We start from the raw sequence: 23,789 nt of genomic DNA on the forward strand, positions 1-23,789 counted from the left end.
GGTGAGTCGGAACAGGTGCCTAGAGTTCTTATTGATCTTTTAGTGAAAGAGAAGGATCAAAGCCTTTTCACCTGCAAGTAAAGAAGACTGTGATGATGAATTTGCTGAGAGAAGGGGTGGGTTGGTTCCATTTATCTAAGTGAGTGCAAATTTATATAACTTTACAGAGTAAGAGTTGTCATTAAGCCAAATGTTTATAACATGTATTTATAACATATAAATATATTTTTTGTGTTTTCCAAATAGATTGTAAATTTGCATTTTGTATAGTATTCTGTTTTTCTTTATATTTATTTTGTTGCACTTCAACAGCTTCAGACCATTTTGAAAGATTTAAAAAATAATTTATAGTTGTTAAGAATATACACAGCAAATACACAGGGTACACAGGGATGGGCAACTTGGACATTGGCTACCCAAAATGGGGGGGCTACAAAGGCAAGAAGCAACTGGCTTACAAGCTTTCAAGAGGGAGCCTAGATCCAGAGGGTGCAGAGGAAGGTGGAATCTCCACTGAGTGGTGTCCAACCTGTCTGGGAGGTGCTGGTGAAAGGAGATGGGGATAGCACTCATGTGGTACAACAGTGAATAATTACTATTAGGACTGACTGTGAAGGTTGGAGATGTAAAGGTAGACATTTTGTAGCAAGAGGAGGGGAGTGATTGATTTTGCAGTCTAGGAGTGGAGGTTCTTGGGACCCGTCAAGGGAGAAGAGCAGAGTGCGAGACCCTACCCAGAGAAGCAGTGATGCCAAAAATGGAGGTGGAGACGATGATGACGTGCAGAGATGGAGCGACTTGGAACTCTAGACCCATAGAAGGAGTGGGGCTGTGTGCTGACAACCAGGGGGCAGGTTTGCAGGGTATACCCTTAGGTTGGTTGATGATGCATGGAGGGGATTGTAACCATGGCAATGAAATGATATACGACAGATGAATGCAAAGATAATGTTCTCCTATGTAAACTATCACATAATTCACAATAAAACATTAAAAAAAAAAAATACGCACAGCAGAACATACCCCAATTCAACAGTTTTGACATGTACAATTCAGCAACACTGACTGCATTCTTTGATTTGTCTAATTGTTCTCACATTCCTTTTCTGAGATGTCCCCCCCCAATCAATATAAATTCACTGCCCGTAAGTTTGCAACTTCAAATGAGAAATGACTGCAAACACCACTAGTAATCAAAAAGTGTAACCTACAAAGTATGAATCTAGAAAAATTGGAAGTTGTCAAAAATGAAACAGACTGCATAAAGATCAATATCCCAAGGCACTGGTGTGCTGAAATGAACCTGTTTACTATGACAGAAATGACAAATTTAAGAAGAATGGCATCATATTCATTGTCAAAAAGAACATTTTAAGATCTAGCCTAAATACAACACTGGCAGTAATAGGATAATATCCATATGACAACAAGGAAGACTAGTTAATGTGATGATTATTCCAATATACTCCCTATAGTCTCAAATACATGAGGTGAGGTAGCTTCAGAAAGTTCATGGAAAAATTCCATTATCTTTTAATTCCATTTTTCTATTTATTGACGCCCCTTGCATACAGCAAGCATTTTATAAGTACTTATTTACTGAATGGGAAAAGAAACATTCTTACCTTGCCAAAGCTGCCTTTTCCAATAACTTTTAAGAAATCAAAGTCCATTGGTTTGGCACTGAAACAGATTAACAATGGTAAGAATCAGCTTCATAGAAATTAGAAAGAGGGTTAAATTTTAAACATTTCTTAGTACCCCACTTTATGTATATACTGAAAATATTTTATTGGGTTCTTGGTGAAAGTTTACACAGCACATTGGGTGCTCAGGTGACCCTGGTAACAACTTTGCAAACAGCATCAACATTCAGATAATTACCATTCTAGTTGTCCCATTTCCATTATTCTTGCTTACCACAACCTCATCTCTGCTCCAGGGTGAATGCTGACTTTGGTCTCAAATAGATGACTGTTTTCTTTTTCTTAATATGTATTTATGGGTGATATCAGATATTTTGTCCAAAAGTAAACTCAGGGAGTAGTTTAGTTTAAAAGTCACCTCAGGGCAATAGTCTTACGAGTCTCTCCCCGCTCTCCCGCCCCAGGACCATCTATTATGGCCCCAGTCAGAACAGTCGGTAGTGATAGCCAGGCACCGTCTAGTTCTTCTGGTCTCTGGACAGGTGAGGTCATGGTTCATTTTCTCTCTTTAACTCCAGAAGAATAGAGACCAATAGTTGTGGATCCAAGCACAAGGAAGACTTTGACAACTTCAGTCTTTTCTCCATTTGTTATTTATTGATCCAGTTGTGAGGATTTTCATTTTCTTTATATTTGGTGCAATCCATAATAGTATTTGATTCATCAGTAAGTGCTTCAAGTCCTCTCCTCTCTTTGCAGGCAAGGTTATGAAATCTGCATATCACAGGTTGTTAATGAGCCTTCCTTCAACACTGATACCACATTCTTCAAATAATCCAGCTTCTCAGATTATTTGCTCATCATACAGACAGAATTAAGTATGGTGAAAACATACAACCCCTGACACACTCTTTCCTGATTTTAAACCATTCAGTGTTCCCTTGTTTTGTATGAATGAATGTCTCTTGGTCTATGTACAGGCTCCCCATGAGCAATGAAAGGTTTTCATTCTTCACAATGTTACCCATAGTTTGTTATGACCCACACAATCAAATGCCTTTGCATTGTTTAAAAAAAAAAAAAAAAAGGCACAAGTAAACATATTTCTGGTATTCTCTGCTTTCAGTCAAGATCCATCTGATGTCAACAATAATATCCCTTCTTCCACATCCTCTTCTGAATTCAGCTTGAATTTCTGGCAATTCCTTGTCGATATACTGATGCAACTATTTTTAAATTATCTTCAGCAAAGTTTTATTTGCATGTGATATTAATGACATTGTTAGATGATTTCTGCATTCTGTTGGGTCATCTTTCTTTAGAATGGACATAAATATGGATCTCTTCCAAACTGTTTGCCAGGTAGCTGTCTTCCAAATTTCTTGGAAGTGCTAGTGTGTGCTTCTAGCACTGCATCAGTTTGTTAAGCCATTTCAATGTGTATTCCATCAATTCCTAGAGCTTAGCTTATTGCTAATGCCATCAGTGCAGCTTGGACTTTTTCCTTCAGTACCATCGGTATATGATCACACGGTACACCTCATGAAATGGCTGAACAACAACCAATTCTTTTTTGTGCATTTCATTTCTGAAGATTTTAAATTTTCCTAGATTCATACATGTACACATTCTATGTTCTGATTATTAATGGATGTCTGTATCTGTTTCCTCTCATGTTGAGTTGTGGCCCCTCAAAACAGGACGGTTCCAAAAGCTTTGCTCCATTCATGTTATTAAGATCAAGTCTACTTTGATGAGGCAGGTCTTCCCCCATTGTATTTTGAATGCCTTCCAACCAAAGGAGCTCATCTTCTGGCACTATCTCAGACAATGTTCTGCTGCTATTCCTAAGGTTTTGGTACCTAACCACTGAGAAATAGATGCCTCTCCTTCCTAGTCTGTCTTAGTTGGAAGGCTCTGCTGAAACTTGTCCACAACGGTGACCCTGCTGGTATTTAAAATACCGGTGGCACAGCAACACACAAGCCACCGCAGTACAACAAACTGACAGCGGAGTGGTGGAAGTTGTTTTAGGAAGTGGGAAGTTATTACACTTAAGTTTCAATTTCCTTCAATTCATATATTGAAAGAAAGTCCATTCAATTCATATATGGTGCATAAAAATTAGTGGGAAAATAATTAGATGTTTTTCTTCTTCAAAAACCTGCTCTTTGGACTACTGTGTTCTTTAATGATATGCTGGGATACTGATATATATATATATTTTTAAATACATGTAACAGTGAATACAAAACCATGCAAATCTCTGAAACACAGTAAATAGGCTATCTGATATTAAACTCATGTCCCCAACGCTAACTGAAATCACATTTCATTCTTGTGCTGCCTGACAAATTCAGTGTTATAAATGACAAAAAGAAAGCTCAAAATCCAATTTACTCCCTGCCAGTGACTGTCCATTTCTCTGTTCTCTTTTGCAACAAAACTCCTCAATTAAGTTGTCTAAACTCACTGTCTTTACAGGCTGTCCTCCTTTGGTTCTCTCTTGAACCCTTTCCTCTCAGGCTCTTATAGTCACAACAACATGACACTGCTCAGAGAAGTCAATGATGACTTGTACATTATCCAGTGCTCACTTCTCATTCTCCCTGAATGTGACCTAGTGCAACATTACCAGAGTTGAGTACACTGTCCTTGAAATATTCTTCCTCTGACTTCAGGACAACATATTCCTAGTTTCCCTCCTATCTTAGTGACTACTCTCCCTGTCTCTTTTGCTGCTGCATCCCTGATTTCAGTGTTCAAGTGTCTCTGAAGTGTGCCAGGCCCTGGTCCTTGGACAATTTCTCTTGTCTGCCTATGCTCACCCCCAAAGCAGACAAAAAAAGGAAAGGGGAGGAACAATGATAAAAGAGGGAGTATTTTAGAATTAATCTACCATGCCTGTCAGGACAATCATAGGTAAGGGAGAGAAATATTACCTTGTTCTTCCTACCCATGGCCAATATCACTAATCCATCAGGACACTCTTTCAAACTTAAGCCAGAAATGACCCTGCAAGTCCTTCCTCAAATTCTGTGTGCTAGGGATTCACTTCCAATGAATTCAAGATAAAACGTGTATCTGCCACTGCTGGTCTTCAGCATTTCTCAGACTGTGTCCCTTATGTTAAAGAAGACAATCTTTCTCCTGTGATCAACTACATATGAGACTATGGGAAAGACTGGCTAAACCAAATTTGATCGCCTTTCATAACCTCATGTCCATCATGACTCTTCTGTAACAAACTGGCTGACAGCCAGGGGCGCTGGCAACCCTAAGCACCAGGAGATTGTGAATTAGGCCTTCTCGGATGCTTTTCTCAGAGTATCCCACAGGACTGATGGTCCTCTGGGAAATGCGGTCTACTGATTTTCTAAACACACAAAACCCAAGAAAAGTGGCAATGGCAAAAATAGCAGAACTCAATGAGCAACTTTTAGATTAAAAATTCCTTAGAGCTTCACTAAAGCAATGAAAAGCTAAAGTAATAAATTAGCCAAGCATATGAGAGTACAATATTCACCCTAAGTATGGTTATATTTCTTCTGCTTCCAGTTAAATTGGCATAATTATGGGCATCCACAAAACTTATCTAACTAGTTAAAGGATTGTTTGAACAAATTAAACTTACTGAGGATTTCCAGATGGTCCCAGGTTGATGTTCTGTGAGGTAGAATGTAGCTGTTTGGATAGAGAAAATCAAACAAAAACAGAACAATAACATTCTTATTGGAGCTTATTAGTCAATGAATATTTTTAAATAATAAAGTATATTATATATAATGGCCCATAGATATTTGGTATATTACTATGTTATAGAAGCCTAAGACCCTAATTCTTAATCAATTTACAATGTTGCTTAGAAACAATCACAATCAATAAAAATTAAATACTTTTACTATGATATATTCAAGAGCAGCTTTAAGGGAAAAGATAAGCAAGAAATCAAGCTCAAAGGTGGCAAATAAATTTTGGGCCGTTCTTTGGAAGCAGTAGAAACTGAAATCAAAATTTAAGAACACAATTACTATTACATTTTTAAAATTGGCTCAAATTTCAACATTTCAAATAACAGCTCATTAAAGACAGGAAATGATGATTCTAAATGCAAGATTTTCAGCTTTAATTTGATGTTTGCTGTTGTTGTTATTAGGTCCATCAAGTCCATTCCAACTCATGCTGGCTCCATTTTGGAAGATCACCAGGGCTGTATTCTGAGGCACTTCTGGGTGGGTTAAAAATGCTAGCCTTTCAGTTAGCACTCAAGTGCTTGATTGTTTGCACCACCCTAGGACTCCAATTTCCACCGTCAATCAGTTTGTCATACTGTGGTGGCTAAATGTGTTGCCATGATGCAGGAAGCTATGCCACTGGTATTTCATATACTATAAGGGACACCCATGGTGGACAGGGGTCAGTGGCACTTCCAAACTAAGACTAAGAAGAAGGAAGAGGCAGATGACTTTCGAAAAATTAGCCAATGAAAATCTTATAAATAGCAGAATACTGTCTGATACATCACCACAAGATGACTCCTCAGGTTGGAAGGCACTCAAAAATCAGAACTGAGGAAAAGCTGCCTCCACAAAGTAGAATCGATTTTCAGTTATGAGGGACGGCTCAGAGTTTCATTCTGTTATATATGTGAGCTGGAAATAACTTGAGGGTACCTAACAACAACAGAACTCCAGTTTGATGTTAGGTAAACTTATTTCCAATACAAATACATACCAAGAATGTTTTTCATTCTGACTGACGCATTATGTGCTGTTTGGTAGATTCAGGACAAGCTTTTCTCTTTGCAACAATTAATAATCTAAGTTTAGTTCCTGGTATTAATTATGAAGCAAATCTTTTTAAAAAATGTTTCAAGTATCTTTATTGGGCAAATTGGTCAGTTTAGCTCAAGCAAATTATTTTTGCACATGCTTCACTTTTCCTAATAAAAGAATCTTTTATAATATCTTTTCTCTGAGAGCATTCCTTATCTTGTTCATCTCTGTATTCCTCAATCGGCATAACATGACTTACATGAAGTACAGTACTTGACACATTTTTTTTTAAAAGACCAAACTACATTATGTACTTGAAACTAATTCAGTTATCTTACATTCACATGTTTTTTCACTGATTTATTGACATACCTCACAAGTAGTGTTAATTTTACACTTTACTACACATCCAAAGAGAATAATGTGTACAGCTTCCCTCTAAGAATCAATTATAGTAAATACAAATGTTTTCTGTGAATTAAGTGGTAACCTATGGCCTCCAAACCATTTCCAAATTTCTGGGACTGAAACAAACAGCTGTACAATTCCACTTCAAGTAGAGACTTATACATCAAGATTATTTTTAAACAATAAGACAATTCTGCTTAGGACAGAAAATTAAAGACACAGAATTTTCAGTTTATTCCTCCAGTTAGAACACAGATATAATTTCTCTTAAGTGTGTGACACTTATACTTTACACTGAATCAAAAATTTAAAATATTTCTCTTTAAGGTTAATAACTATCTTTGAAATTAAGCAATACTAATTAAGTGGGTGTTTTGGTCTGTACATATTCATATTTCATTGCTTTTATAAATAAGATAGCCATATTTTCTCCACATTGCCTGAGAAACTCTTCATTACAAGATGTGGGTTCTAGTACTAGATTTTCTCATTAGTTATATTGCCCTAGTTATAGTTGTTAAGTGCCGTCAAGTTGGTTCTGATTCATAGCGACCCTGTATGGGGTTTCCAAGGAGCAGATGGTAAGTTTAGACCTGGTGCAGTACAGTGCTTATCCTATAGTGCCACATCAGGACACCAATATGGCCCTAGACAAGCCATTTTATATCTCTGCCTTCACCTATATCAAATAGGAGCAATAATACCTTTCTTAAACCTACCTTATAGGTAAGTAGACGTAAGATTTATATGTAAACAATTTGCTAAAGTTACTACACAGTCATACCTGTTTTTTAATATTTGGTGACATTTTGTCATCTAATCAAAATAAAGATTTTATACTTTCAGAACTACAAAATGCTGTAACTATACAAGGTGCATCAAAATGGCAAGGTGGTTATAATATTATTCCATTCATCCACATTTTCATTTAATTACATTGTGGTGGTGGGTGTGTGCTGTCGAGTAGGTTCCGACTTATAGAGACCCAGTATAGGGTTTCCGAGGCTGTACATCTTTATGGGACCAGAAAGTCATCTTTTTCCCACATTAATTACACTAAGAAATAATAATAAAAATAACTGAAGTTTCATAAAAATAACCCCTAATAATTTTATATTAGGATTTATTGCTCACATTGATACACTATTGTTGTTGAGTGCCATAGAGTTGGTTCTGACCTACACTGACCCTGAACAGGGTTTCCAAGGAGCAGCTGCTGAACTTGCACTGTCAACCTTGCGGTTCAAACTAACTTTGCAGTCCAGTGCATGAACCCACAGTGCCACACCAGTACTCGACAGTGATGCATAGCCTTCATCAACAGAATGCACAATGCCCTTGATAGAGTTTTACAAAGTTCCTCCCAACAAGAAAAGAGAAATGTATTTCTTTAAACCATCAGATGGTTAGAAAACTGGCTGACATCAACCAAAATGAGAAATAAAGCTCTAAGCTATAGATCACTGACCCTAGACACATTTGTTGTTGTTGTGTGCTGTTGTTTGTTTTGACTCATAATGACCCTGTATAGGGTTTCTGAGGCGTAAATCCTGACAGGAGCAGAAAGCCTCATCTTTCTCTTCAGAAGTGACTGGTGGGTTCGAACTGTTGACCTTGAGGTTAGCACCTCAATTCATAATAACTCACTATGCCACCAGGTTGCTCTTAGGTACCAACAAGTTTCTCCCAGCCCATAGTGACCCTATGCACAACAGAACCAAACACTGCCTTGTCCTGTGCCAGCCTCACAATCGTTACACTTGACCCTATTGCTGTTGCCACTGTGTCAATCCAGCTTAGATTTTTTTTTTCCAGACGCTCCACTTTCACAAGCATAATTACTTCTCCAGGGACGGGTTCCTCCTGATAACATGCCTGGAGCACAAGAGATGTATATGAGGTGACTGAAAATACCATGTCTTGGGTCAGGCACTTCTTAGTCCCCAAACTGGCATCTTTGTTCTTTAACACATTGAAGAGATCTTTTGCAGCACATGTGCCCTATGCAAAGTGTTGTTTGATTTCTCGATGGCTGCTTCCATGAACAGACAAGTGGTGTGTCTTTATTGGCTTCCGTCACATGGGGCAATAGACCCAGTGTTTGGCAGGCAACAATATAAATGGATTGTCAGGCATCAGCCACCACACCAGGTGCTCAAACAATTAGACTGTCCATAGACTTTTGTCAAATTTGGCAGCCTAATCTAGATCTGGAATTCAAAGACAGTGGAATAGTTCCATGAATTTTTTGAAGTCTATGTGCTCTTCAAAGATCAGGTGATAGAACAAGTCAAGGATCCCTCACATATACCTAAACCATCAAGATCTAGATGATTTCCAACCACATCTGGCAAATAAGAACCAACTTTTTTTCGGTTGTTAATGTTTCACCTACACGGTTTTTGAAATGGACTGTTATTTTAACTTCTGACTTGTTCTGAGTCAGAGCTGGCTGGCTCAGCAGTCAGCTACGCTACATCCTGGCTCCTGCACGGTTCAGTGAGGACCAACCTCCTGTGAGCCATGCCACCAAGAGCCACTGAAGCACAAGATGAAAAAATGCATACGGACTCTGGTTCATTAAATGACATTTCCTTTGCTATGTCATAATTGTAATGCATGAGCAGTCTTTTATGTTTATTACAGTGTTCCATAGAATCTGACAACATAAACCCAACTAAGTTGTAATTTCAATACACTTTTTCTTTTAGTAAGTGTGCATAAAACCTAATCAATTTTCCAACTGAATGAGTTCTTCTCATAAATGAGGGAAGAGAATTGTAAATATTAAACAACGGCAGTTTGTCCCTTGAGTTATGTTACTATGTAGGGTGACTTAATTATTATTTTTGGCAATGATTTTTTCCCAATGGAGCACATTTTAGAAATCACAGTATCACTGGGATATATAATTAGAAGTTTTTTTTTATTATATTTATAAAAATAATATTCTACTGTATTTTAAGGAACTCTGGTAGCGTAGTGGTTACGAATCGGACTGCTAACCTCAAGGTCGGCAGTTTGAAACTACCCGTGGGAGAAAGATGAGGCGGTCTGCTCCCGTAAAGATTTACAGCCTCAGAAACCCTTTCTACGGTCACTATGAGTAGGAACCGACTCCATGGTACTTAACAACAACAACAACAACATTGCATGTTAGCTGAAAGAATACATAGCAAATTGGGTTCCCCTTTAACAATTTTTATATAAACTGCTCATGCCGTTGGTTAGTTTCCACACTGTGTTAATATTCTCATTATTACCACTGTTTGTTCTGTTTCCACTGATCTAGCTTCCCTTTCCCTCCCTGCCTTTTCATCTTTGCTTTAAGGTAAATGTTGACGGCTTGGTTTCATATAATTCATTGTTTAAGGGAACATATTGCTCACGGGTGATACTGCTGCTGACTTTATAAGCCAATCTACTATTTGGCTAAAAGGTGACCTGCAGAAATAGCTCTAATTCCAAGTTCAGAGCATATCTTAAAGCATTAGTCTCAAGGGTTTCTTTAATTTCTATCAGTTTAGTAGATCTGACTTTTTTGGGGAAATTTGTTTTGTTCTATAGTTTAATCCCATTCTACCCAGAACCACTTATTGTGTCCTTGACTGTATGTACCACCCAGTAATTTCAGGGTGAGATATCATAGAATCTGTTGTTGTCAAGTAGATTCCAACTCACAGTGACCCTACAAGGCAGAGTACAACTGTCCCATAGAGTTTCCAAGGTTCTACTCTTTAGGGGGAGTCCTGGTGTGGCACTGTGGGTTAATGTAGCAGACTGCAAAGTCATATGAACTGCAGGGCTGGTAGTTCAATCTTACCAGCTGCTCCTTGGAAACCCTATATGGGGTCACTATGGGTCGAAACTGACTCAACGGCACTTACCACCACCACCAAGGGAGTCCTGGTGTGGCGCTGTAGGATAAGCACTTAACCATAAGGCCGGTTTGAACCACAAAATCAGCGGTTCAAACTTACCAGTTGCTCCTTGGAAACCCTATACAGGACCGGTATGATTTCAAACTGACTCAATGGCACTTAACAACAACCTTTTTGGAAGGGGGTCTAAGTGGCACTATAGGATAAGCACTGGACTGCAAATGCAAGTGTGACAGTTCAAACCCACCAGTCACTCTTCGGGAGAAAGATGAGGCTTTCTGCTCCTGTGAAGATGTGTTGTTGATGTTAGAAGCCATCAAGTTGGTTCCAACTCATAGTGACCGTATACACAACAGAACGAAACACTGCCCAGTCCTGTGTCATCCTCATAATTATTGTTAAGTTTGTGTCAATCCATCTTATTGGGGAGGGTCTTTTTCGCTGACACTCTACTCAGCATGATGTCCTTCTCCAGGGACTCTCCCTCCTTATAAATGTCTAAAGCATGAGAGATGAAGTCTCATTATCCTGGATTATAAGGAACATTCTGGCTGTACTTCTTCCAACACAGATTTGTTCTGAAAGTCCATGATACTTTTCATATTCTCCTCCAACACCATAACTCAAATGCATCAATTCTTCTACAGTCTTCCTTATTCATTGTCTGACTTTTACATGCTTATGAGGCAACTGAAAATACCATGGCTAGGGTCAGGCACACCCTAGTCCTAAAACTGGCATCTTTGCTCTTGAACACTTTAAAGAGGTCTTGTGCAGATTTGCCTAATGCCCTGTGTAGTCTGATTTATTTACTGCTACTTCCACTGATGCTGTGAATCCAAGCAAATCGAAGTCTTCAACAACTTCATCTGTCATGATGTTACTGTTTAGTTTGGTCCAGTTGTGAGGACTTTTGTTTTCTTTACACTGAAGTGCAATACTAAAGGCTGTAGTCTTAGATCTTCATCAATAAATATGTAAGCCCTCATCACTTACAGCAAGCAAGGTTGTATTATCTGCATATCACAGGTTGTTAATGAAACTTCCTCCAACCCTGATGCCCATGTTCTTCTTCACTATAATGTAGCTTAGCTTCTCAGATTATTTAATCAGCATATAGTTTGAATAAATATGGTCAAAGGATACAACCCTGGTGCATACCTTTCCTGATTTTAAACCATTTAGTATCCCCTTGTTCTGTTTGAACAACTGCCACTTGGTCTATGTACAGGATGCTCAAGAGCACAATGAAGTGTTCTGGAATATCCATTCTTTGCAAAGTTATCCATAGTTTACACCCTTGGAAACCCTACACAGGGTTGCAATGAGTTGTAATTGACTTGATGGCAGCAGGTATTCTTGATGGAAGCAGACTGGCACATCTTTCTCCCAAGGAATGGCTGGTGGGTTTAATCCACTAACCTTTTGATTACCAGCCAAATGCTTAACCACTGTGCCTCTAAAACGCCTCATAAGATTTAAGAGAATGAACACTAATTAAGATCTTAACTTATTTTTTTTTTTTTAAACCTCTCTTGGCCTATTTGTCTCTATAAACGATGGCACAGAACCAGATACACTGTAAGGCCATTTCCAGCTCTTAATTTCATTTAGTTACCCACTTAAAAATATTTAATATTTACAACTATAAAATTAAATATGGTTATTCCCCTTTTGGAAGAAATTCTTTTTTTCTTTTTATTTTTTTAAAGTATTTTAAAACTGATGCGGTACTAGTCTAAAATCCAAATTTATGGATGTAATGGATTCCTGGTTTAGTGCTGTAGGAGAAGCACTTGACTGCTAACCATGAGGTTTGTGGTTCAAACCCACCAACTGGTCTTCTGAAACTCTATATACAGGGTCAGTGATTCAATGGCACTCAAATTTAAAGCAAAATCAGAGGCAAAGCAGGAGCCAGAACCAGAATCTCTATTTGGTTCTTTCTTCAAAACCAGTCATCTCTAAAATGCAGAACAAAATTCAAACTCATAAAAAAAAAGACCAGGTTTACTGGAGTCAAAGAGACTAATTGAATCCTAAAGACTATGCCCATATAACCTTTCTAAGTTAAAACTGAAACCACATAAAAGACAGGCCTATAAAGTGAACAAAAACATTCAGGAGGAACATGCTCCTCAAAACAGTCAAGGGCAGCATTTGCCCAAAACCAAAGTTCACGTGAATGCAGGAAGGGGCAGGCAAACTAAATGAGGGACACAGGAAGCCCATGGTAGAAGTGGCAGAACACTGACACAATGTGGGGGTGAGACTCAGTGCCACTGGGCAGTGTATATGTGGACTGCTGACTGGAAACCACTTCATTTTGTGAACTTTCACTGAAATCACAAAAAAATATGAATAAAAGAACCTACAACAAATGAACTGTCTCCTATAGCCAGACAAAACATTTTTTAAATGACCTAAATCTACTTACTCCCACATGATTAGCAAGCAAAACATGGAAAACCATAGACATATAATTTTTATAGTCTTTACTTATTAAAATACTCTTAGTCTAATCTTTTTCAATTAAAAAGTACATATGTACTTACAGTTGAAATATTAGGAAGGATTTTTACAAATCCTTAAATGTTACAACAAATGGATCTGTGCATTAAAAAATATATATATTTTGTTTTTGGTGCAAGTTTACATAGCAAATTAGGTCTCCATTTAACAATTTTTGTATGACTTCTTCTGTGACACTGGTTAGTTTCACAATGTGTCAGCCAACGTTCTCATATCCATTCTTTGGGTCTGTTCCCATGAATCTAACTTCATGTCTCCTTAGCGTCTCATCTTTATTTTAGGGTAAATACTGACCATTAGGTCTTGTATAGTTGATTAAGGGGACATCATATTCATGAGTGATACTGTTTAAACATTCTATGAGCTAATCTGGTATTTTGGATTGGCTTCAGTCCAAAGTCATAGCATATTGTATGGCTATATTTTTCAGGACTCCTCTAGTCTCTACAGGCCCAGTAAGTCTGGCCTTTTTCTTAAAAGAATTTGTTTTGTTCTACATTTTCTTCCCATTCTAATAAGGCCCTTCTATTTGTGTCCCTGGTCAGGACGGTCACTGGTAGTAGCCATGCACCATCTAGTTCATCTGGTCTCAGCTAGAAGAGGCTACAGTACTTTGTGAGACCACTAGTCCTAAGGAGTAATTGCTTTTGGTTTCTTTCACTTTGCACTTTGGTTTCCTTCCTTGCTCCACATGGAAAGAGATCAATAGTGGTATCTTAGATGGCTGTTATCGAAGCTTTTAAGGAGGATGTAGAACACTATCTTATGAACTATGTTACGCCTGCTTATTGAGTTATCTCAGGAGACTATGGCCCCAAGTCTTCATATTCAGTAAACCATTCCCATGTGGTGCTAGGTTGTCTTGGTAACATCCATAACTGTTTCCCCCATGAGGGGCCTCAATCAAAAAGTTTGTGGAAAATTCTCTTATGTTTTCATGAACATTTTGGAGTTCCCTCATATATAAACATATGTGCAGTGCACATAAACACCTGCCTGCAGATACATCTTTATATGCATACCCATACTTGCATGTGCCTTTCATTGCACATATATGCATACGTCTACCTATACAGCCACATACATATTTTATTGCCTGTTATTAATGCTGCCACAAAATTGCAGGTTATAGTAGTTACTGAAATCCTTCCTTATTTTTGAGTACTTCTTTGTTGTTGTTAAGTGCCGTTGAGTCGGTTCTGACCTATAGCGACCCTGCACAGGGTTTCCGAAGCTGTAAATCTTTATGGGAGCAGAAAGCCTCATCTTTCTCCTGTGGAACAGCTGGTAGTTTCGAACTGCTGACCTTGCGGTTCATAGCCCAATTTGTAACCACTACGCTACCAGAGCACTTTCTTTCTTGTTGTTGTTGAGTGCCATCGAGTCGGTTCCAACTCATAGCGACCCTGTACAAGGTTTCTTAGGCTGTAAATCTTTACGGGAGCAGAAAACCTCATCTTTCTCCCGTGGAGCAGCTGGTAGTTTCGAACTGCTGACCTTGCGGTTCTCAGCCCGATTCGTAACCACAATGCTACCAAAGCTCCTTGAGTACTTTTTAGGGACTTGCAAATATTTTGCAGCAATTCCACATATTCTTTATGTATCTTTAAAAAACTGACTATAATCACACTGTGCAAACATGCATTTAAATTTTTACACATTGATTTCACTTAATACTATGTGAAAAACTTTAAATATTATCATCTTAAAAAAATACTTTAACAAATGCATACTTTTTAAGAAGAAACACTAGCTGATGATGAAAATTCACCATGATTCTAATTTTTTTATTATTATAAATAATGCTAAAATAAGCATCTTTGTGTTTTATTTAATTTACATATTTGCTATTTGGGAGGGAGAGAAAGAAATGACATGTTAAGTTTTTCATTTCTTATCAGCATCAAGGTTAAACATTTTCACATATACTACTTGTTTACTAAGAATATTGTATCTCGACGCTGGTAGACTATTCCACTTCTCTACTGGGTTTGATTATTCCTTGCAGTGGCCACACAGAACTCACAGATATTACAATTATGAGGTTTATTAGGGAAGTGACAGAAACAACTCAGGATGTTGTTCCTCCATCAGGACAGTCTCTTTGTGTCCTCTGTCGCTGTGTTTGCTGGCCCTGTTGGGGGTCTTCTCAGGAAGTGTTAAGCTCCATGAGTCGACAAGCCCTACTGCACCTACCTCGTGCAATCACGTTGTCCATATGCTATAGCTCTCTGTCTCCTGGATCTAGCAGGTTCTCAGTACATGTGTCCTGGTATCAAAGGATTTGCTCCACTCCTCGCTTCTTTCTTGGTGGTAGTGAAGTGCCCCTCTTTCCATCATGAGGACGGCTTATTTTAAGCGTAGTGGGATGGCAAAACTGACCAATTCCCTTGCTAGGGTTCCAAACACCTAATATGTGCATGAATCCTTCCCCATAAAGGTACCGTTCACCTTATCTGCATTATTATAAATCTGTTCAATCCCCTTGGTGGTATACAAGCACTTATTTGCACAGTCTCAACCAATCCTTTGTAGTTCTGTTGTGGTGCTGTAGGATAATCACTGGATTACCAACCACAAAACTGGCGGTTCAAACCAACCAGCTGCTCCTCAGAAATCCTATACAAGGTACCGACTTGACAGCACTTAACAACAACTACTCCTGCAAAACCATGAGTAACCTCTGTACTGTAGTACTGACCACTCTATATATCAAATCCTGACAATTTAGATGAAGAAGTATGTAGTGTTCTAGTTGAAAAGGCCTTTTATGCTGATCAAAGTTCAAAACAATAATTTCAAGTATGGTAATGACAGTGAGACTGTATGTTGCTGTTACGTGCCATCGAGTTGACAATGACTCACACTGACCACAACAGAATGAAACACTGCCTGGTCCTGGACCAACCTCACAATCATTGCTACAACCTGAGCCCATGGTTGCTGCCACTGTGCAAATCCATCTCGTTGGGGGTCTTTTTCTCCGACCCTACACTTAACTGAACATGAAGACTATATAATAACCAAAAAAAAGATGTAAAGAAAGAATATGTAATTGCATATTTTGTGGTGCTATAGGAAAAGCGGTCAACTGATAATCAAAACGCTGGAGGTTAAAACCCACCAGTTGCTCCTCAGAAACCCTATACAGGGTCACTGTGAGTTGGAACCAACTCGATGGCACTTAGCAACAACAATTTTTAAAAATATATATCACACGTTAACTAGAGAGTTTTGAAAATAATAGTAAAAATAATAGTATTACCAATATTACCACCACCCAGACCTAGTTGATTGTTAACACATTTACTAATATATACGTTTTACACATTTACTAATATATACTAATATATAACCACAAACTATATATATTTTTTGAAAGAGCTGACTTGATAGCACTTAACTAAAAATATACATTCTATAAATTTTATATGAAACAGTGATGATTAAGAAATGTACATATTTATTTTATGTATTCTACAGAGTAGAAAATATACTGTACTTAAAATTATTTCATCTTAAACACTGTCCTAATGTTGCTACTACTTTTATCTTTGGGGGATGGTCTTTTTACTACCTTCTGAGTACTTCTTTCATCCTCGTCCTCAGATGGGTCTGACTGATGTTTTGGACTGTCCATTTGAAGGAATACTCTGACATCTGGACTAGATACAAAAATTCACTTTGTTAGGACTTCAATGGTATTTCTACAATGTTTCCCCTTTTATATAAAAAAATCTGTATTAGCATTTACAAAAAGAAAGTCAAATAAGATTCATTCATATCCATTATTATAAAAGAAGCAAGCACATTCATTAAAAAAGAATCAGGGAGTCCAACAAAAAAATGGGCAAAGGATATGAACACAGAAAGGAAACCCAAGTGGTAAGCAAATTTACAAAGATGCTTAACTTAACTAGTAATCAGAGATTTACACGTTGAAACAATACTGAGATACCATTTTACACCCATTAACTGGCAAAATTATAGAGGTATGATATCAAAAGTTTGTAAATAAAAGGAAAGCAATACCAATGCATAGTGCTGCAAAAAATGTAGAAGAGGCAACTCTTTTAGAATGCAATCTGGCAATACTTGGCAGCATTGTGAGCAGATCTGCCATGGACCCAGAAATTGCATTTCGAGGGATTAAACCCTTGAAAACTTATGCACAATTTCAGAGAAGGACATAATAAGGATGGTCGTCACAGCATTTGCTATAGTAGTGAGCTGGAACCAAAGCAGTCATCTATCACTGGGGGGAAGGGGAGATCAATAAATAAATGATACCACTGTCTATCAGAAAATACCAGTAAGTAGCCCTCAAACAATGAATTGCAAGTACATATAGTAGCATACACAGAGCTTAAGAAGTTTTGTAGAATGAGATCTATATCACAGTACTATCTACGAATAGACTCGATGGTACTCAGCAACAACAGTTACGTAACACATGCTAAAGTTTTCAAAATTTATTCTAAAATATCCAAAGTTAAACACATACTCAAGGACATATATTAAACACATGAAGTAGGTATCATCAGTGACGATGAAGAAGCAAAGAGAAAAATATCGACTAAAACAAAAAAGGGGTCTTGCATGCACTAAAGATAATCTCTAGGAATGATTGAATCTCTATGCTGAGGTACTTCCCCATCCAAATTGTTCTTAATAATTAAATACAAATAATGTACATTAATTATAGGAAATTGGGAAGTAAAATGGTGCTGAGGTTATGGAAAACAGTTTGTCAGTTCCTCAAAAAAATCGATTCTATTCAGAAAGTTGTTTACTGATAAAATTTAGTACCTTTATTAAAAAAAGAATAATGTTACATGCCACTATGTCAGTTTCAAGTCTTGGTGACCCTACGTTAGGTTTTCAAGGAGCAGCTGGTGGGTTTGAACTGCTGACCTTGTGGTTAGCAGTGCTTTTCTTGCAGTGCCACTCCAGTGAGATGTAAATTAAAGCTACAATAAGACATCACACAGCTCACTCACCAAAATGGCTAAAACGAAAAGACTGATAATAAAAAGTGTATGTGATACTGTAAAGCAAGATGAACTCGTATACACTGATGATCATAGTACAATCAGTTTGGAAAAGTATTTTGTATTCTCCCCTAAGGTTAAATATATACCCTGTGACACAAAATAAATCCGAAATGCTTGTATATGCACATCTAAAGATATGTTCACAGCCAATGTATTTATATTAGCCAGAAACTGCAAACAACTCAAATGTTCACGAGCAGAAAAAATGGATCCACTGTGGTATATGTGTACAATGAAAACATTATGTAGTAGTAAAAATGAACAAACTACAACTATGTGTAACAGTATGGATGAACATCAGAATGTTGAACTAAATAAGCCTGAAAAAGAATATATACAATAGAATTTCACTTACATAAATTTTTTTAATAGGGCAAACTGATCTTTGCTGTTCAAAGTCAGAATTGTAGTTACTTCTGAAGTAGGAAAAGTAGGAAAGGAATAGAGATGGCGATAAGGCATGGGAGGGGCTTCAGGGGTGCTTGTTGTTGTTGTTGTTGTTGTTATTACGTGCCATCCAGTTGATATAGGCTCATAGCAACCCTGTATAGGGTTTCCAAGGAATGGCTGGTGAGTTTGTACTGCCGACCTTGTGGTTCAAACCAATGTAATGTTCTATTTGTTGACCTGGGTGTGGCAATTAAGGTTATGTTTTACTTCTGCCTAATTCATTGAGCTATACTGGTGTGGCTCTGTAGGATAGGCACTGCAGTGCTGGTATGGCACTACAGGATAACACACTACAAGCTCGATGGTTCAAACCCACTAGCCACTCCTCAGAAACCCTAAACAGGGTCATCCTATGAGTTGAAACCAACTTGATGGTACTCAACGACATGACAGTTATGATTTATGTATTTTCAAAATGTGCTCGACTGTAAAAACATCAAAATAAGCAACTGTTTTTGCCTTCTATTTTAATTTCTTAGTTAAGGCAATGTACCATTTCTCTTGTAATCAATTAGCCATTTGTAGTTCTTCTTTCATAACAGGTTTGTATCCTTTATCTATTTTTCTTTTAAATACATCATTTTTGACACAATCTCCTTGCTTTTCAATACACTTTATCTGTCAACAAGCTTTTGTAGTCCCTTATTTAAAAATGTTTTAGTCTGAGCTGAAAGCTGCTAAAGCACTGCTGTCTTCACTTCTTCATCAAAGCTCAATCTTCATCCTCAAAGGGCTGCTTTCAGGGGACCAAACAAGCGAAAGTCAGATGGAGCAGGATCAAGACTATAGGGAGCATGTTTTAACACCTCAAAACAAAGTTTTTGGTGCATTATGGAGCTGCAAATCGCAGAACTGAAGCAGAAAATTGAGGATACATTGTGCCCTTTGGGCTTCGTGGTCTATCCCTTCCGGGTGGCATGGTACAATGCACTCCTGCCTCCAGCCTTCCACCTGGCCCTACCAGGACCTACCCTGGCTTTCCTGGTGCTCAGCACACCTGCTAAGTTTGACGGAGCCCTAAAGCCCTTCCTGCAAAGCTGCCATCTCCAACCACTGACTGACCCTGTGGACCAGTGTGTAGCCCACCATTTGAGCCAAGTTAGAGAGAACCTCCCAGAGCTGCAGATACAAGTCATCAATGACTGTGACGTACAACCCAATGGATGCCCCAAGATTCTGGCCCAGACGGCAGCACATGTTGTAAGGGCTGCTAACTACTACCAATGATAGAATGTACAGCCTGATCCCTGGGGGACCCAACACATTCCAGGTGTGTGTATACACCCCCAATTTGGGGGCTGGCTTGCCATCCGAGGGGTGGTGTTGCTGCCAGGGATAGAGGTACCAGACCTGTTACTCACAAAGCCACCAGACTGTGTTCCTACAAAAGCTGAATGCATCACTCTGCTTGAAGGATTCAATTTCCACTGGTGTGACTAGGCTTACAGAGATGTGTGACACCCCAAGAACGCTACTCAGAAGAGCAGGTCGATTTTCCACTCGACTAGAGCAGCGCTGGGATCTTTTGGGTAAGCTTAGCCCAGTATCCTCTGTCTCCCCTTACCACACTTTCCTCCCTAGACCCAGAATCCCAGCAGGGTACGGGGCTGGCTCAGTCCCAGTGTCTCACCCACTGCACCCCCTGTGCCTTGATAACTACCCTCCTCTGCAGCAGCCCTATTTAAAACCTTGGTACTTGCTAGGACTTGGCTTTGGCAAGGTTTACTATGGGTACAAGATGAATGTTTTTGGAAATATAGCTAGTAAGTCTCAGGGAAGTTCAGTAGCTTGGTCAAAGACCAACGTGGATCCAAAATTCCCTCCCATCTTGATATATGGGACTATTTATTGCCTCTGCTATCATTTCTCTGCAGTGCCGAGATACTTGTAGTGTCTGAGAAGCAAATATCCCTTAAATAATACCCACCACATAGGGCTATGTGAGCACTAAATCAATACATGTAAAGTACTTCTTAAATAAGACAAAATAAAAAACAAAGTTTTTGCAGTGTGGGCAGAGGTTGTCATGCAAGACACAACATCCTTGGACTGCAGTCCTCTGTTTAATCTGAAGTTTAGTCTTCAAATCTTCAGTGAGTATCTCATTGTAAAGAGCACTGTTGATTGTTGAGACTTTCTCCTGATAGTGTTTCAATACTGGCCCTTTTGAACTTTTCCTTGGTCAGCTCTTAAGGATGTTTCTATTCCACATTCTGCCAATTACTCTTAGGTTCATAGTGATGAATCCATCTCTTGTCACCAGTAATGTTTTGTTTTTTAAAGAAATTTTTACTTTCCTTTGAGTATAGATCCAAATTTTGTTTGCAGATGTTCAAACGTTTCTTTTTATGCTCTTCTGTAAGTTGTTTTGGTACCAATTTCACACAAAATTTTTGAAACCCAAGTCTGTTGCGGATTATCTCATAGAGCTGTGGCTGATTTGTTAATGATTTGCCACATAATCCACTGTCACTTGTGTATTTGACAAAATCACTTCACATGCATGCTCAAAGTTGTCATCTGTCATAGATGTGGGCATTTTAATATAACTGGAGAGCAGATAATTTTTAACTCACCTTCATATATTATTCCTTTTTTAAACAAATATATTTGTTTTTATTGTTGCAATGAAACCATCTGTTTTCTCCAAGACACTGGGGTATTGTTGTATTTGTATTTAATTGGTAATTGTATGATGGCATATTCTTAGACATTTACCTCCTGGAGGATGTGATAGAGACTGGAGGTATGAACAGAGTTCTCTGTTCACTGCGTGGAGCAGGTCAAGGTGAGTTCACATGCCTTCAGATGAGGGGTTGGGATGTCTGTTGCTCGACCCTAGGCAGAGCAGAGGCTACATCTGAGGGGGTGCCAGTGGTCACTGGGCTGATGAGGGTAGAGAATGGTCAAGCCTCTGTCTAGCAGGATGCATGAGAAGCAAGGGAGAACCACAACCCCCCTTGCCACCAACCTTCAGCTGCATCCTGTGTATCAACAACCGCCCACAAAAGCTCAAGATGGCCAGTGCCGCTCCAGGACTGACTGCCTGGTTTTCTTCTCTCTCACTGCTTCTTTTCAGCCTCCTCTTCCATCTAGCACTCAATCCACAACTCAGAGTTTCAGGGTCACCATCTGTATCTATTTCACTTGACCTCCCATGCTCCTGTTGCACAGGGTCTGCTCATCACGTCTGCTTACTCTGCCATCTTGCTGGCAAAAGGATACATTTTGTGCCATGGGAAAAAAAATTTCGACGTCAGGGGTAATATCAGACTTTTAACAAAACTCAATCGGATCCTAGGACCATCAAGGGAGAAGAGCACAAGCAGAATGCGAGACCTTATCCAGAGAAGCAGCAGCACCAGAGATGGAGGTACAGATGAGGACATGAAGAGAGGGAACAGCTGAGGAATCTAGATTTATAAGAAGAGAGGGACTAAGAGCTGATGGGCAGGAGGCAGACTTGCAGAATGTATCCTTTGGTAGTATAAATTATTATATATGCCTGAGTGTTTAAAAAAAAAAAAAAGAGCTAAAGTGAATAGAGAGAAATACTGTTAACTGATGGTACATGGAGGGGATTATAATCATTGTAATAGAACAAGGTGTATGATTTATTGAATGTAAAACTGATGATCTGCCCTGTAAACTTTCACTCAATCCACAATAAAAATCTTTAAAAAATAACTCAATGGGAACATCTTACCAAATCATTCATATTCTGCACCAAGTTTATGGGAATGCTGCCCCACACACAACAATTCTTACATGGACCAAGTGTTTTAAGGAAGGTCTAGAAGACCTCAAAGAAGAGCCAAATGGGAAGACCATCAATCTCGATGAATGAAGAAACTATGGTTGAAGTCCAGAATCTGGTGGAAGAAGACATTAAGATACCACCAATATAATTACTACTAAAGGTGTGATCTCACATAGCTCAATTATTTTCAGTTTTAAGTGAACATCTTGATGGATGCCAAAAGGACTGCCCAAAAATGAGCTAGCTCAAAAAGTTGGCTTTTCTATCAGTCTTTTAATTAAGATCCAAGCTAATGAAGACAACTTTATGAAATAAATTATAACTGGGGATGAGTCATGGGTCTACCAATAAGATTCAGAGAGCAAGGTCCAGTCAAACAGTGGTTTATGAGTGCTTTACTGGAGCAGTGAAATTCAAGGCACAGAGGTCAGTTCAGAAGGTTATGTGAACTGTTTCTGGGGACTTCAAAGAAGGTAATCTTGGTAGATTTTCTCAAAGGGCACAGGACAATCATCATAGGAGCATATTAAGACATTTTAAGAAAACTGAAAACTGCATGGGCGATGAAGAGGCCAGGAAAGTTATGCCAAGGAATTGTTTTCCATCACGAAAACGCACCTGCTCAGTCTTTATGGTAGCCAAGGGCTGTCCTACGTGAATTTCTTTGGGAAACTTTGCCCTATCTACCCTACAGGCCTGATCTTGACCTTTCAGACTTTTTGTTCCTAAAACTCAAAGAGCATTGAAATAAAACATAATTTGAGTCTCTTGTGGATGCCACAACTGCCGGTTTGACTTGGTGTAAATCGAAGAGTACAGAATTCTTTGGGGAAGGGCCAGAGAGATAGAAACAGTGCCCTCAGAAGAGTACAACTTCAGATGGAGAGCATATTAAAAATACAATAGCTTCAAATTTGATATGTTTGCTTAATAAGGGTTTTTTGATTTTGTAGCAATACTTAGTTTTTGACTTACCCTCATATTAGTATCTTACTTAATATTAAAAAGTTTAAATGCCTCTTTAGAAACACAATGGAAAACTACTTACTGGTTGTAAAGCTCTGGATGTCTAACCAAGTTCTGAATGAATTCATTCAGTCCTGCTCTTCTTTGTTTAATAAAATCTGTTAAGAAAGACATAAACTATTAGGATTATTTATGGTAGACTATATTACTATCATCAATATAAGAACATAAGCACAAGATACAAAAATTCTGATTAAGAAATTATTTCTTAATTCATGTTTCTTGGTTTACAAAATACACACACACACACACACACA

General features: G+C 38.4%; 1 protein-coding gene and 1 pseudogene across 1 annotated transcript in view; one reads left to right on the plus strand and one right to left on the minus strand.

Moving 5' to 3' along the window:
- The window catches only part of SGK3 (serum/glucocorticoid regulated kinase family, member 3), a 114,930-nt gene that overhangs the window by 66,459 nt on the left and 24,682 nt on the right, over positions 1-23,789 (minus strand). Inside the window, exons 4-7 of the mRNA XM_006860039.1 lie at positions 23,555-23,630; positions 16,820-16,907; positions 5,281-5,330; positions 1,626-1,683 (exon numbers count right to left, since the gene is read on the minus strand). Coding sequence (XP_006860101.1) covers positions 1,626-1,683; positions 5,281-5,330; positions 16,820-16,907; positions 23,555-23,630 — 272 coding nt within the window. The remainder of the gene's footprint in view (positions 1-1,625; positions 1,684-5,280; positions 5,331-16,819; positions 16,908-23,554; positions 23,631-23,789) is intronic.
- On the plus strand, positions 19,578-20,254 carry LOC102818595 (annotated as a pseudogene).

The sequence above is a fragment of the Chrysochloris asiatica genome, unplaced genomic scaffold (genome assembly GCF_000296735.1).
Source record: "Chrysochloris asiatica unplaced genomic scaffold, ChrAsi1.0 scaffold00036, whole genome shotgun sequence".
In the NCBI taxonomy this organism is placed as follows: Eukaryota; Metazoa; Chordata; class Mammalia; order Afrosoricida; family Chrysochloridae; genus Chrysochloris; species Chrysochloris asiatica.